Source organism: Trematomus bernacchii, unplaced genomic scaffold (assembly GCF_902827165.1).
Source record: "Trematomus bernacchii unplaced genomic scaffold, fTreBer1.1, whole genome shotgun sequence".
NCBI classification, from domain to species: domain Eukaryota; kingdom Metazoa; phylum Chordata; class Actinopteri; order Perciformes; family Nototheniidae; genus Trematomus; species Trematomus bernacchii.
In genome coordinates this window covers 894,846-911,143 of record NW_022987547.1, presented here as the reverse complement: position 1 = coordinate 911,143, position 16,298 = coordinate 894,846, and the positions used below count along the sequence as shown (strand labels likewise).

Here is a 16,298-nt window from a genome sequence, read left to right as displayed (position 1 = left end):
TCAACCTTTTCCAAACAAAGTACAAAAAGACACACTTTAAGACCCCAGGAGCTAAAAAATAAGTTATATATTATTTTAGTCCCGGCTGTTCACTAAAATGGCTTTGTTAGGTTAAGGACATACTCAAGGTTTGGGTTAAAATAGACCCTTAAGACAGAAAGCCCCAAATGCTACCTCCTATGTGCTGATGCAGCAGCAAGCTACCTCCCTAACCTTATCCATCAGTACCATATGATGGATAAGCTGTTTGATATTATGGGATTGTAAAACAAATGGATACAAGTATGGGAAGTCACAGCATCAAACTCATTTGAAATCACAACTTATTGGATGACCGTAAATAGACAATTGGAAAAAATATCAAAGCAATTGAAACGCAAGCATAGTGTAGCAGAGCTTTTACATACAGTAACTCCTATTTAACATACAGTTAACCTGGAGCCAATCATAACAGCCAACATCCTCTTCACTAGTGACATGTTTTAGGTTCCTTCATTTCAGTATATGGTTTTGTAATTGTGTCTTTTACAGCTATTTCCTGATTAGAGAAAGGATCTACTGTGCATTCAGTTCACGCTTAGGCTTTACCCCAGGAAGCCTTGTGCTGTGTGTGTATGTGCCGGGTTAAATTGTCATTAAAGCCAATCAATGTATTGCCTCAGACTGTGATAGGCAGTGGCCGCAGTGAGAATGAACACAATGAATCAAAGTTAGCGGAGTCTGACCTCTCCTCTGGGCTGTGTGTGTGTGTGTGTGTGTGTGTGTGTGTGTGTGTGTGTGTGTGTGTGTGTGTGTGTGTGTGTGTGTGTGTGTGTGTGTGTGTGTGTGTGTGTGTGTGTGTGTGTGTGTGTGTGTGTGTGTGTGTGTGTGTGTGTGTGTGTGTGTGTGTGTGTGTGTGTTAATGGATGTGCAGAACGGTCGATGACAGCCTTCCTACAGTCCATTACCGACACCGCCCTCACACTAATTGATGGAGCCTGCCATGCTGTGGAGAGGTTGGCACAAATAAAGGCTTTGCTGTCGAATGATATTCATAAGTAAACATACTTAACTCCATTTGATCAAGGTGAGCATGCTAAGTGATGCCCCAAAATCATAAAAGGTACAGACACTATGACATTTATTTAAAGTACTTATTCAAATGTTGATATATTATACTGTGCAGTTTTTTCTTTACTAACCTTTTCAAAATTATACTTTGATGTTTGCTCTGATATTTTCGAAATTGTAAACATTTTTAAAATAATTGTATTTATAAACCTTGATAAGGGTCCCCCCTTATATCAAATGTAACTTTTTTGCTTAGGGTCCCTCCTTATAAAAATGATACTTATCAAAACATATAAATGTACTTAGGTAAGGGTCCCTCCTTAAATAAAAACGTTAATTTTTTTGGTGAGGGTCTCCCCTAATGTCCAGAACTAACTTTATTGATCCGGGTCCCCGCTTAAGTTCAGAACTAACATGTCTATGAAGTGTTTTGGTCAAAAAAACAAACAGATCACCCATTCTAGCCATGCCTCATATCCCTCCATTTCTCTTCCTGTTACAAAAGTGCTGATTCTGGGTATAAAGCTTATTTTTTTACTGAAAAAAATACAAATAAGAGGGGGCGGAGCTTATGCCGGCTCATGCGGGACCTGGCAGATACTGTCTAAAATCAGGGTTGCCAACTTTGGGTACCTGGCTGGAGTGAGACTTTGATATCATGGGTTTAATTCGGTTTAATTACACATATGCGCACGAAATGACTGCTATCGTGTCAGCAGCGGGACCTTAGCATATAGGATATATATACAATATATACAAATACACAATAATGGACACAGACTATAAAGGGCACACAGTTTCATTCACTAATGAAAGTCAAACATGTTTGTTTCCACTGTTTTATTGTGTGCCTGTCGCGATAAGCAATTCATTGACTTATCGTACGATAAATAAAAATGAACTCGATAACTTTTCTGACCTCGATAAATTGCCATTTACATGAGGATGTGATTAGCAGTTTGAAAGGATGTACTTGAATTATTATTATATATTTTCATTATGTCAGTGGTCTAAAATGGTCATACAACGGTGCCGACAATATTATCGTTTATCGCAATAATTTCCGGGAAAATGTATCCAACAAAATTAATTATCGTGAGAGGCCTATGAAACACACACACACAAACAAATCTACAGACATACTCCAAACTGCCAAATATATTAATTAACACACTCTCACTCTCATATACTCTTTGACTCTATTTTGGCCAAGTAGAACAATAAGCAGCAGACTTTTACTTTTTTATAATTTCTACTGGATCTTAGATCTGCGCATGCGCAATACGGGTCGGCAGTTGCGGCTCCAGAGTATTTTTGTTGCGTAATCTATGGTAGGGCTAACCTTTACAGTGGTGGGGCTCAAGTCAGTATTTGCAATGTAATTACATACACGCTCCCCCCGACAGTGAAACGCCACGCGTGAGGTTTAGATGATTTCCCTGTCTCTCTCAATCCAAATTGAACTGTATGAAATAAAAAGGCACATTTGTCTTGTAGTAAATAAAAAGGGCGACCTGGAGCCAATCCTGCAATTTCCCCTTAAGTGAAAGAGTTGACATGCTGAAAACCCAACCCCTGCAGGGGGGTCTGGGGGATTCTCCCCCAGGAGATTTTTTAAAATACTAACATAAAATACACATTCTGGTACTCTCTTGAGAAGAAAAATAAATCAATCTATTACTACACGTCACGACATATTTAAAAAAATGAATGGCATTTTAGTTTTGTGTGACTTTGTTCTGAAAGCTGAACCTGCTGCTCCTCACAGAGAGAAGAGGGAAGAGGCTGTGTGAATTACTTTACATTGTGGATAAGGGTGGATAGCCCCCATTGTTCTGTGTGTCAAAATGAAAGACAGCCCACACACCTATCAATCATCAAACCGTGGGGTCTTATTTCATTACGTGTTGATTTCAATCAACACGTAATGTTGTATCGATGTATAGAGATGTACTACCGCAAAAGTATTCTCCGTCGGGACTTCCTGCAACAACACCACGCCGTTATCGTGATTCTGATTGGTCAGAAGACATTATCAAAGATGTTCTATTGAGAAGAAGATCACTACGTGACAAAAGTTTTCAAAACCGTTTCTAGTCTTCGGTATTCTTGTTTTTGGCGTGAGAATAGTTTGGGCAGCGTGAGAGCGTGAGATTGAGAGTGAAAGCGTGTGTCACACGCCAGATGCGTGAGAGTTGGCAACCCTGCTAAAATGCTGCGGTGATGAAACGCAAGGATTATTTCTGAAACAGTATGAAGCTCAAAGGCTTTCTCTCTTGCGGGTTATACCACAAGGTGAGTTCCTTTTTATACCCTGCTTCTTACACATGCTCTCTCCAGTACAGCTTAGCTCTGACGGACCGTCCACACAGCAGCGTTAAAAAAATCTTGGAGGTGGGCGTATCTGAAGCTTGGGGATTTTTTGCGAGCAAGGCACCAACAACCAATCACACGAATCCCCCGCCCCCGACATACGAAGCAAAAAAGTTTGAAGTAAACTGGATATAAACTCCCCAAACAGGCGAAAACATACCACTGTCTCTGCCACCTCCCTCCATGCCTGGCTCCTCCGGTTTATATCCCGGTAGGTAAATAGGGACTGGTCATAAAGCACCGGGTGATTTCCTACCGCTAATTTCTCCTCCATTTTTTGGAATATGAGGAAATGACCTGCGGTATGTCTCTCCCAGCATACACGCGGTTTGATTGGCTAGCGCTTGAACTGTCAGATTTGCATACACAGGATTTGATTGGCTGACGCTTCCACCTCAGCTTCAAAAGTTGAACATTGCTCAACTTTGAATCCTGAAAATCCTGAAAATCTCCGCTCTTCTGCCCACAATGCAGTTCGGCGAAAAGTGAGGCAAAGTGACGTCACCCCATTCAAAGTGAATGGGCTGAAGCGTTTCAAGATTTTTTAACGCTGCTGTGTGGACGGTCCGTAAGTGTTAGCGATGCTTGCTAATGTAAACAAAGACTATTACGTCCAAAACACGTCGGGAATTGTTTCTGATACAGCGACGTTTCTGATAGTGCCGGTTTGTAATTTACGTCATATCGGATGGCAAATCTGGATCAGCTCCGTTGTACCCCCGTTTTTTAGAGATTTGCGCACGGAGGGAAAGAGAGAGGGTTTTATTTTCTGACACTTTGTGAGTTCCCTGACACACCGGGGACACATATTTAAAAGACATCAATGCGTCATGCATTTTGCTTGTTAGGTCCCCTTTAACATCAAAATGCCATTACATGTTCAACATATAATGCTATGACTTTATTTCATGATATTTTTAACATATTATACAGCAAGGTGGGAGCAATTTGGGAAGGCCCTAGATGGCCAAGGATTCCTCAGGAAGCCCTGGAGGTTAATCGTAGCATCCTGTTATCAGGATGTTCAATCTTCCTCAGAAACGACTGAAGCCATATCTGCTTCAGGTTTTGGACCATCCACAATTTTGACTCTTTGTATGTTTTTTTTTACAGTGATGATAAAAAGAGTATCCCACAATAACATGTGATTTGAGTGCTCTAGAAAATGATCTCCGTCTGCTCCCTGAAGCTGTATAAATGTCCCAGATATGGCTTCTCTCTCTCTCTTTAAACATTTAACACACAGACGTTCCAGCCTTCTGCTGGGGAAACTATGCCAGACTGTGATGGTAATTTCGTGCTATCTGTCTGTCATAGCTTTATCTGGTCCGACACGTTGCTCTCGGAAAGTCTATCCATGTTCCTTTGCTCTTTCTTCCACTCAATAAATAAATATGCTCTTGTTATTTTTTGCTTGTGATCAAAAGATTCAAATAAAGTAGGAAAAAAGCATTTTTCTGGTACATTTTTAGATGCACCGACTTGACAATTGGTTCTCTCCATGCCACAATGCTGCTTCCCTGGACATCTTCAAGTCTTCATTAAAAACTCACCTGTTCACCTTGGCATTTGACCCCTAACCTATCACAGTCCCCCTGCTTCCACTCCCCCAGCTATTTGTTTAATTTTTACTTTATTATTTGCCCTTCTTTTTTGTTTGTTTGTTTGTTCACAAAGCGGCCTTGTGTCCCTTGAAAGGCGCTATACAAATTGAATCTATTATTATTATTATTACCGACATACATGGTCTCCAGAGGATGAACCCTTGACCTGTGTTTTAGCTCCACCAGCAGGTCAACGTTTAAAATATCCAGTAGGGTATACTGGTTCCCAGAAAATGTATCCAAATGACTAAAGTGCCACTTTGAAGTTGAGGTTGAGTATAATATATCTCAAAAACGTTTGAGTGAATTGCCATTACATATCGGCAAAAACAACCACGGATTAATTTTTCATTTTTTCTTTCTTTGTCGACCAGAACTAACTGCTATTGTTCAGCTGTACCATGTGCTTATGAAAGTGAGCTAATGTTAGCACCTGCACCTACCTGCTATGCTAAATTCAGCATATTACTATCTTCATTGTTAGCATGTTAGCATCCACAGCACTGGGCCTAAATACTATCTCGCAGAGCTGTTAATGTAGCTGTTGAATTGCTTATGGATTTAAATGTTATGTATTCACAAAAGCCTAAAGCATTAGGAATAGGATTTAAAGACACACAAGTTTATTCATTGATTTCCTCAGGATTTATTTTGATAAAACTTTCCTTAGCCATTAAACACAAACATACAATGTTGTCATTTAGGATGCAAATGCTAATTCTGGCACAATATAACTTGTCTGATATGAAATATATATTTTACATTTTGTTGTTTAAAGGTGGGGTAGGTCATTTTGGAGAAACCAGCTCGAGTGCGCTAGAATTTGAAAATACACAGCCGGAAAAAATCTGCCACTTCCTTACAGAGCCCCTCCTCCAACACACACGAACGTGCACATGACCAATGAGGGCACGACATAAGTTTGTGCACAGATGGAAGGCTGACAGGCAGGTAGGCCATCCAGTTATTTTAGCCGGGCTGGCTAAAATGATTGGTCGTGCTTTTTACAGTACTACGGCTTCCACAGATGACATTTTTTAATGGATTTTTTGTCAAAGCACTTAAGATATTCATTGCTATCGGGATGTTAAGAGCATTCCATGGAATATAACAAAAAGTGTATCTCGAGCCGGTTTCTCAAACTTACCTACCCCACCTTTAACAGAAGTAAAGTGGAATCATGAGGTTTTTCCAAACATGTTTTTTTACATATGGGTATCCTTTCATCAGATTAAATGTCACACTTATTTCCCAGCTGACTGTATACAGACAATACTTTATATATTGCATTTTAAAACAATACCTATATTTTTTTAACACAGACAATCATGCAGGTTGTGACTGAACTAGCACATGACGTGATCAGGAATATAAATCCTAGTAAATAAGTCTTCACTTGAATATGATTATTGTCTAATTAACAGACCCTCACAAAAAATACAAGCTTTTTGAAATACACTACATTTTTTACACAATTGTACAATGTTATCACAAACTGGAGTGACATGTCAGTCAGTCCCAGGTCTGCCTGTGACACAGTGACAATATTCCTTCAAGGCTTTAGTGCATGGGTGTCCAAACTACGGCCCAGGGGCCAAATGTGGCCCGTGGACCCTTTTGAATCGGCCCCCAGCAAATTAAAAAAGTATAATGTAATATGGCCCACAAATGAAACTTGTGCTTGTCTTCTGTCTACTTCTTAAATATAAATGTAAACATATATTACACAGTAGTATTCACGTGTTAATAAGACCACTTAATAATAAATTCAGTCAATTAAAGTTGGAAACATTTTCTATCATATCTTAGTTGATAAGAAAAAAGCCCAATGACTTATTTACATAACAAGCTTGAAATACAGCCTTCTTATTTCACCTTATTATAATCAATCTGAGGCTTCTGTTTTAAGGGATGAGCTGCCAACACTCACAAGCATAATTTACCTACATTTGATTGATTTTGCTAACTTATAACTGAATTTATGAGGCAATATAACTCTAGTGAGTGGCCAGGCCCTTCGTATATTTTTCTGTATGTGGCCCTCGGTGAAAACAGTTTAGACACCCCTGCTTTAGTGGTTTCATCCCCGTTAATATTGTCACCATATTGAAAATGGTCACTAACAAGAGTAGGAGAAGAGCGGATACTGGCTCCAATCCCCAGCCTGGCTGTGGTGGTGAGGATGATGGTAGTAGCCATGTTGTTGGGAGGTGTGTTCAGCTGTGGAGAGTGGATGATGTGGAGGGTGGAGGAGAGAGTGTGCTGCATCTACGTCATTGGAATGCAGCGGATATCTGGCGTACTCCAGAGATCTACAGGGATGAAAGAGTGATATGGAGGTTACATGTCATGGATCACCAGTTTGCATTTTATTTTTCTCTACTGTCCATTGGATTTGATCTCATCTTGGGAATCCTAAATCGTACCTGTAGGGCTGGTATGGCACGGACGCAGGCACCATCTGTTCTTCACAGCTGTAGTCGTACTCCTGCGGCTCCAGGGGCTCGGTGTGGACACTCTCCTGCTCCGATGAACAGGCTGAAAGGTCATGCTCCTTCAAGGGCTGCTCATCCTTCCCCGCCTTCACTGACTGAGAGGTGGAGGGCATCCTCTGCAGGCCTGCAAGGGAAATACAATGATCAATAAGACTGGCACGTTGATTTAAAGGAATTTTTGATTTGATTTGAGTAGATTTATTTTGAAAATGTAAAACAATAATACAAAAATGTAACATGAGAATTATTATACAATACTAAATTAATCAGTGTCAAATTGATATACATAAATATTACTGACTCTAAATTATGTATAAACAAATAATCTATTTAAGTATAAACAAATAATCTATTTATGTATAAACAAATAATCTACTTAATTACACATCCGAAAAGGGGTGGGAAAAAGTTTACATTTATTTAATCCCACCCCTTCTCCCAAAAACTAAATTACTAACATATATATTTATTTTTTTATTTAATTTTTTTTCTTCTTAAAGAAATACATTTGTTATTGAAGAAAAACATAAAACAACAAATAAATAAACATAAATAAACAAACAAATAAGCAGATAAATAAACAAACAAATACATAACAGAGGTAATTGATATTCAAGAAAAGATAAAATAACAAACCAAATAAATAAATAAACTGCAAACACGTTATCCCTGTATCTTGTTAAAATCGTGTCCTTATACCTTTTTTAAACAGTTTTAAGTTTGGACATCCCTTGAGCTCCTCATTGAAAGGAATACTTCTCATTCCTTGGAATTTCATCTGTTGCTGTTTGAGAAACACTAAATCATATTAAAAAAAAACAGAAAGGCTTACCTGGAGGACTGGTGCAAAGATCTTCCCTCTCCCGTCGGGCTCTTTTCACAGGAGAGCTTCTGTTGGAATGACACCTGAAGAAAAATATTACAATTATTTTTATTACACTATTCTGCCCATTCTGATTATATGTGTTTATATTGGAATACAACTATATGTTCTACTGTAATGAAAGACTATCTCTTTTAATTCAAATCTATATGTATATAATGTAAGACAAAAACAGGAATATGTATACGTACGTTTATTTATTCTCACCTTTTGCCGTGGGAATGAGTGCCTCCTTCCCTAAATCCCTTAGCGAATGGGTTGTGGTCGATCTTCAATTTGGTGATCTTTAAAAGGCAAGAAGAGATAGCTGTCAAACTGTTTGGGGGCTCAGATCCATTACATATATTTTAGCTGATGCTTTTATCCAAAGCGACTTACAATAAATGCAAAAAAACATGAAGAATCAAACTCCGAACAACAAGGAAAGTGCATATATATTCACTTCAAGAAAGATCATACCATAGTAAGTGCTGGTGCAGTAAGAAGGCCTAAATTAACTCAACAAGTGGTTTGTTTTTTGTTTCATCACTCTTAAAGGTCACCTATTATGCAAAATCCACTTTTTCATGTATGTTATACATAAAGATGTGTCCCCTCTGTGTAAAGACAATCTGAAAATTTCAGAAAAAAATATTTGCTCACTTTTTGTCCTGATCCATTTATATAAAAACCTGTCTGAAAATGAGCTGATCAGATTTTAGCCACTTTATGATGTCATAACGTTTTGTTGGCTTGTTTAACCTCTTAACACAACAATATTGCACGAAACTGTGTCTCAGGGCTTCTTAACATTTAACAACCTATTAATGTGTCATACCCACTTAACGGGAAGAAACTCAGCTATCAGGAAATATTAACAATTTTTAGCTAAACAAAACACAAGGGTAATACCAAGCCTCTGAATTAGCACTAAGCGAAGAAATGCTAACACACTTAGCACATAACTCACGGTAGAGATGTTATACTTCATGCTATCTGCACAAACTCAATATCATATGAAAGCTGAGATTCCAAAGATTCCATTGGTATAAGTTTCATAACTGTGCGTACAAAACTCACGGCAGCGAAGGCCAGGAAAGACAACACACAACTTCACTTTACGGGGCCAAAACGGCAAATACGTCTTACCTTTGCTGTTTTCTGATCAAAAGTTGTGTTCAATGGCATTACAACGCATATAAACGCTGCTGAAGGTTAATCCAATGTCTCTGTGTCCCTTTGAAATGATTACTGATAATCCATCATAACATTTATGGCAATAAAAGTATTTTTCATTAGAGTGTAACAGAGCTTTCGGTTTTGGGCATCACTCTCACTCCTCAATGGTAATGTTTAGATTGATTTAGGAACACTTCAGAGACATGTTTTGTATATATCTGAGACCTATATATATATATTGATGAAAAAGAGTATAATAGGAGACCTTTAATGTTTTGTTAAACTGCTGCATACCTTTGGGTTTTGGTAAGCGGTCACTGTAGTGAAGGTGGTCTCTGGGAAGGAGAAGGTCTGGAAGGGGCCCCAGCGGACGGTGTAAGGACTGTCTGCCTGGGTGATGTGAAACCTGGGGTAGTAGCGATGCATGGAGTGCACAATGATCTGATGGGTAGAAGAGCAGAGTGAGTAAAAAGCACATTCGGTATGTTTAGTCAACATAGCATGTGTGTAAAGGGGTCTTACGTGGCCGTGCTGGTCCAAGGTGTTGTTGGTGAGCTTCATCCTGAGAAAAGACAATGGCTGCTTCATCCAGTGACTTCCTGGGGCAGGGGAGTCTGGGTGCATGTATGTCCGACACGGGGGCTGGGGCTCTGACTTCCCCGCCACCTCCCAATGCTCCTTTTTCCACTACAGAGAAATGGGGGATGGATGAAAGGTTAGATGTAAGACATGAGGTTTAATCCAAAGTCTTCATGAAGCAAGAAATACTTGATTTATTCAATTTCCCTTCTTGTTTTTAAAAAACAAGGGAAAAATAAAGCTGAGGTATTATCACATTTTTAGTCTATACATCTTATAGATAGATAGATAGATAGATAGATAGATAGATAGATAGATAGATAGATAGATAGATAGATAGATAGATAGATAGATAGATAGATAGATAGATAGATAGATAGATAGATAGATAGATAGATAGATACTTTATTGATGAATGTCTTAAGATAAATTAAGACACAGAAATAAACAGTCCAAAATATAAATAAAATAGCATTTAAAAGTTATAATATACAGGAGTTTTCTGATCATGTATGGAAACTCATAAATAAATCTCTGTTTAACAATTTCATAGCACCTTAAAAAACGTATCCCTATCTCTACTACATTACTTTCCCTTCTTTTTTACAAGTGTGTGCTAAAAGCAATATCTGTGACCAAATGGGCCATAGCAGTTTCTCATTCACAACAGTGAATAGAAAGGGATGCTAATTGATTGGGCCTCCAGCCGTGAATGCACAAACAGGAAGCAATGAAAGGCTTTGAAATGCAGCGGTGAACGGCCCACAGTGGGCAGGCCGCAGACTGCTGCGTTTTACATACTGCTGCTTTGAATCCCCAAATGTTGTGCTTACAGTACTCAAGTGTGTGTTACATATGCATGTACCCTGTATTTGAAGCTGTCTGCAGGAACCATATCTATCATGACGACGTAATTAGCAAAAGGTTGGAGCCCTGAGAGTCTGATGCTGCAGTGTGGAAACATTCTCCTGAAAAATAAGAAGAAAGAATTGAAATGTTTTTATAAAAGCAGGACATAGCTCTGAATCTCTTTTTGTGGTCTTTGTGATAAATAATGTATAGCAGTGCTGGAGGACTTCTGTGGGTAGCGTTGTTACCTTCCATGCTTTGTTATTATCATCTCTGTCCCGCTGCTGTGGAAGGACTTCCAGAGATCAGCGCTCTCCAGGGTCATCCTGATGCAGCCGTGCTGGTATGAGTCAGCTGTCTGAGGGGAGCGGGGCATGCTCAGATGCAGTTTGAAGTCTATGGAGAAAATACACATTCTGCTAAATCAGATGTATTCATGGTAACTGTGACTGGCTTATAGCAGTTTATAGGAGTATTAAAAACAGGAAAAATATATTCAGCAGAACTTGAGACAACTCAGCATAGTTTTGCACTTTAAATCTCAATTTCTATTCGAATCAGTAAACATTTGAATGAAGGTGTTAGTTTCCTGTTGGTTAAAACCCAAACAAGAGAGATAGAGAGAGAGAGAGAGAGAGAGAGAGAGAGAGAGAGAGAGAGAGAGAGACTAAGTACATGATTACTCCCAAAGAAGGGAAATGTACGTTGTTACAGCAGAAAAAGAGCCAGACAGCTTAATGTGACATATGTTACATGCATAAAAAAGTATTAAAGTAAAATATATATATATATATAATAAGAAATAGAATAAAATGAAAAAGTTACACAATTTACAAAAATACACACCCTGTAACAGTTCTGAGGATTTAGCAGCCAGGTATATATTGCACAGTTATTAACGGCATATATATATATTGCACAAATAGCACATTTCCCCTTACCATTAACTTAGCTCAACATGAAAAACACATTCACATTCCATATGCTCATTCAAGCTTTTAACATTGATTAAGATCATCATCACTTACCAGAGATGTGTTGCATGGTACTGTGTCCTCCTAATATCAACACCAACAGAAGTCCTGAGAGAGTCCTGAGTGCTGCTTTCAGATGTTCTGACACTGGAGGTAAACACACCCGGGGTCTCTATCTTTGAAAGCTCTGAGCCTTGAACTTCATTGGTCATCACAGAAAAAGGGTGGGGTCTAAAGAGCAGGGGGTGAAGAGAGGGCAGGTAAGATATATCATTTCCTGTTGCCAATAATAAAACCCATTTGTCCTACCATGTTATAGATATATACTCTATTGATCCCAATTATTTCGTAACAGAAGCAGCAGTGTGTTCAGACAAATACCTAAAAAGTGGAATAGAGAATTAACAATTACAAGTTAAATGTACATGAAAAATATTGTATCGAATACAAACAATATCAAATATTCTGGATAATTGACTGTGACAAAAGTAGCCGTGAAATATATTTGTTTTAAAGAAAATATTTTGAAAAGTACAGAAATATAATCACTTAAATGGGATAAAAAGCTGATTTCCAGGGTAAAAAACAACAATTTCTTCTATGATTTTGTACCCAAAGACATCATAATCTACCTTGGGATGATCTAGCCGTGCTCCCATATGTCCTAGGCCTGAAATGCATACAATATTCTCTCTCATTGGTCACAGTTGAAGGACAGTGAGCTGCATTTCAAAGTGCCCGGGGGAGGGGGGGGTGGAAGAGCAGACAAACAAGTCCCTTCCTGGCATCTCTGGTTGTGTATTGCAAACAAATCGTAAGATTACAGAGGTGATGGGAGCTGCGGCCTTGACAATGCTGTTAATCCTATGAGGCCATTTGGCCCGGCCCCCCCACCCCATACGGCCTCCAGTAGTCTGGGAGGAGAGGGTCTCTGAAGGTGCCAGCAGTTAGCAGCCCGTTAACATGAAAGACTGACGGGAGGAAGGGAAGAGCAGCGGTGTGGGACTTGAGAGGACAATGTTCAGAGTTTACAGCCCAATTCATTAAATCCTACATGAGTTACATCGGGGGGGCATTTCTTCTTTGTTTAAATTCTAGTGAAGTCTCAAAGACAACTGAATATTCCAGGCTGGTTTTGGGGGGAAATGTCAAAGCATCCTGAATAGTTCCATTTGGTGAAAGGTTCATACATATACAATATGGATCCTAAGGGTCTTGAACGTAAGGACGTTTGAACAAGCTAATGTAGAATATATGATACTCTCTGACCGAGGAGGATTTCTGCAACCTTAAAGCTTCTCCAGAAAAAAGGAACAACAACTAGATAAGGGGTTAAACTATGCCTATCTTAAGTATCTGTAAAAAGGCTATACTTGTTTACCATACTTCTAGAGATGAAGAACATACTAAACAAAATGTCAAAGGTTAACTATAAACCTGGTTTAACTTTAGTGTTGCCAGTAGCATGCATCACAAATGGTACCTTAGTTTAGATATTGTTAGATGTGTTTGACCTTAATGACTCCTTTAAGAAATCAGAGAGCTCATAGTTGGGAAAGCAATCCAGACCAGCGATGACACGCTAAAAAATAGTGCCTCTATGGTGTAAAAAAAGTAGTGTTAATACCAACTGGACTGCATCATCATGGTTTACCTGATGACCACTAGAACGAGTGTCTTGATGCCTTTGTGAGGCCTTTCCGCTCTGACTGTGGGCATATTATTTCTCCTGTTCTTAAATCAACGTCAGGCCTGCAGATGGAATTCAGTGTTCCTGCCTGTGGCGTGTGTCACCTCTGCAGCTCTGCTACAAAGTCAAGTTGTTGTATACAGGAGGATATCACTAACATCTGCTTCTTCTAATAGTGTTTCAGCATGATTTGGCACTGCTGTAATTGGAATGCAAATGAAGTACAGTCAACATTTTTCATTGGATTTGTGTGACTTCACTGTTTGTAAACTGCACATCACAAGATATTAGATATGTGTTGGAAGTAGTATTTCCCCTGCATTGTATTTGTTGTGTGCCTGGTTTCTGTGATGCATCAGTTCTGCTGCAGTAAAAATAACTCATGGCACAGGAAATGGTGGTGGTTTCGACAGTTTCGAAAAGTTAGAGTAAGCTGCAGCTGGAAGACGCAGTGCATGGCTTCCGTGGCGGCAGTTCAGAGGCATGAGGGGGAAGATGAGTGGCTGGATGGGTGAGGTGAATTATCTGAGGTACACCCCAAAGAAAGTCATCTGAAACCCAGGAGAAGAGTTGTGTGTTTGTGTGTGTGTGGAGGCCAAATCCATTACATCTTCATCTGTGTCAGACTGAGATACAACACAAAGATATCATTGTGAATCTGCTTTGTAACATTTAAAGCAAAGTTTAATTTATTTAACACAATCGTATCCTTAAAATAGGATCCAGAAGTCATGCCAGGACATACTAGCCTTTGCTTTTATGTATTCTTCTTTCTGTGTCTCTCCAATCCCTCATATGTGTAAACCTTCTTGGTAATAAAACTGATTCTGATTCTGATAAAGCACCAGAATTCTATTTTTCTATCAACTTTTGAATTTTGAAGACATTTCCAGAAACCAAATTAAAGTTGAACTGGAGCTCTTATTTGCTAATACTGCCACCTACTGGAAATGTCCTTATAAACTCTGAATAAGAGCTAATAATCCATCTACTTATACATATACACTATTGCCTTGTATTTGTGAACTTTGATTGGTAATGCCCACAATGCAAATTAGATTAATAGAAAAATACCAATGCATTTTTCTAATAACCCAGACCAAAGAGGCAAAGCTAACAAGGTTTTAGCAAATTTGCGATGAATAGACTTGTATTTGTAGTATGAATAATGAGTAATAAATACAATCACATATATATATATATAGATAGATAGATAGATCGTACTTTATTGATCCCAAATTGGGAAATTGTTTTTGTTACAGCAGCATAAAAGGCATTTTACAATAAAACAAAATATACAAGAATAGAAATAAAATAAAATAAAATATAAAATAAAATATAAAATATAATATATAAATGAACACACACATATACTATTTAAAATAAACTTGTGTATAAACTATAGTAAGATAAGATGATAGAAAACATGATGATGATGCAAAACATTTAGAAAAACAACTTTTCCTCCCATATGTATACTTAATCTTGAATACATTCACACATATTGCAGGGGGATTGAGAAATGCCTGTAGGAAATCAGCAGTTTCTGCACACTGTAATTCCCCGGTCTGCTGAGCACGCTGTCACATGCAGTTGGGAAAATTAACTTTTCTGCACCTAATATAATAATGAAAAGAACTCTCTCTGAAGGGCCTTTAACAACACATAATGCTCTTTAACTGGAGCAAACATGTTATTAGGAGGAATGCAGTTACCAAAGACATTCTGAATTATTGCAAAGAATGAAGACGTTAATGTCTATCAGTTTCTACCCTGCACTTTCATTATTGGATTGTAGAGAGGTGTTTTGGCAGAGGCTTAGGAAAACATGAAGGTGGAAAATGAATCTATTCATTCTCACTTTGGTGGTAAAATATCATGTTTGTGGTTTACTAAGATGGACCTGAAGACAGGTAATATGTCTACACAGGAATTCACTGAACATGTTTAAGTTTAATGTATTACTTTTTGTGGGATCCCTTGTGAGGCTGCTGACCGCTTGTTCATTTTCAGGTGCATTCATGTTGTTAATAAAAAACAGAACATACACTGATACAAGGAAATACATTAACAGGCAGGAAAATAAATATACTGTAAGTCCTCGTTCTAGTTATTTTAAAACCTGAAGATGTTCATGTTTTCAAGGCAATAATGACTTTTTAGCGTGGTAAATTACAGGAAATTAAAAAGAAAGGGAAAGAGAAGAGAAGCTAATGGAACACAATTAGAGGAGTAAAGGAGAGGGCAAGGCGAGACAAGGAGAAGGGCAAGAATTTGAATCACGTGTATGCAGATCTGGAAAACGAGATGCAAGATTATATTAAATCAGACAATAATAAACAGTGACACCATCGTGAAACAAATACTTACCGAATTAAGAAGAAGAAGATCCCTGGACAAATCACAGACTCAGCCAGTCTGTGACCGAACTGAGTCTATAAACGTTCTGCTCTCTGTTTAGGTTATTTATATATATTTATGCATTGTGTGTTTTGTGTATTGTTTATCAATGTGTGTTATGTAGGCCTATTGCTCAAACAATTTAAAATAAAGTTTTCCAAAAAAAACAAGAGAAGGGCAAGAGGAACTTGGAAAGCCAGAGGAAAAAGCCCTTGAGAGAGAGCGCAGGAAAAGAAAAAAGAG

The 16,298-nt window shown here is 38.4% G+C and overlaps 1 protein-coding gene across 1 annotated transcript; it reads right to left on the bottom strand.

Moving 5' to 3' along the window:
* Window positions 1-7,146: 7,146 nt before the first annotated feature.
* Window positions 7,147-12,097, bottom strand: LOC117476826 (T-box-containing protein TBX6L-like). Its single transcript, XM_034123591.1, has 9 exons — window positions 12,020-12,097; window positions 11,240-11,387; window positions 11,008-11,110; window positions 10,086-10,250; window positions 9,858-10,004; window positions 8,613-8,689; window positions 8,355-8,428; window positions 7,454-7,646; window positions 7,147-7,339 (listed from the first exon to the last, which is right to left on the bottom strand). The coding sequence occupies exons 1-9, from the start codon at window positions 12,033-12,035 to the stop codon at window positions 7,147-7,149; spliced, it is 1,116 nt and encodes a 371-aa protein (XP_033979482.1). The 5' UTR covers window positions 12,036-12,097.
* Window positions 12,098-16,298: the final 4,201 nt, after the last annotated feature.

Excerpts from the sequence above, each read along its gene's own strand:
- LOC117476826 (XM_034123591.1), bottom strand. Across the intron at positions 10,251-11,007 it reads CAGACAGCTTCAAATACAGG|TGGAAAAAGGAGCATTGGGA; the intron begins GTACATGCATAT and ends ATTTCTCTGTAG. Across the intron at positions 10,005-10,085 it reads CCTTGGACCAGCACGGCCAC|ATCATTGTGCACTCCATGCA; the intron begins GTAAGACCCCTT and ends TCTACCCATCAG.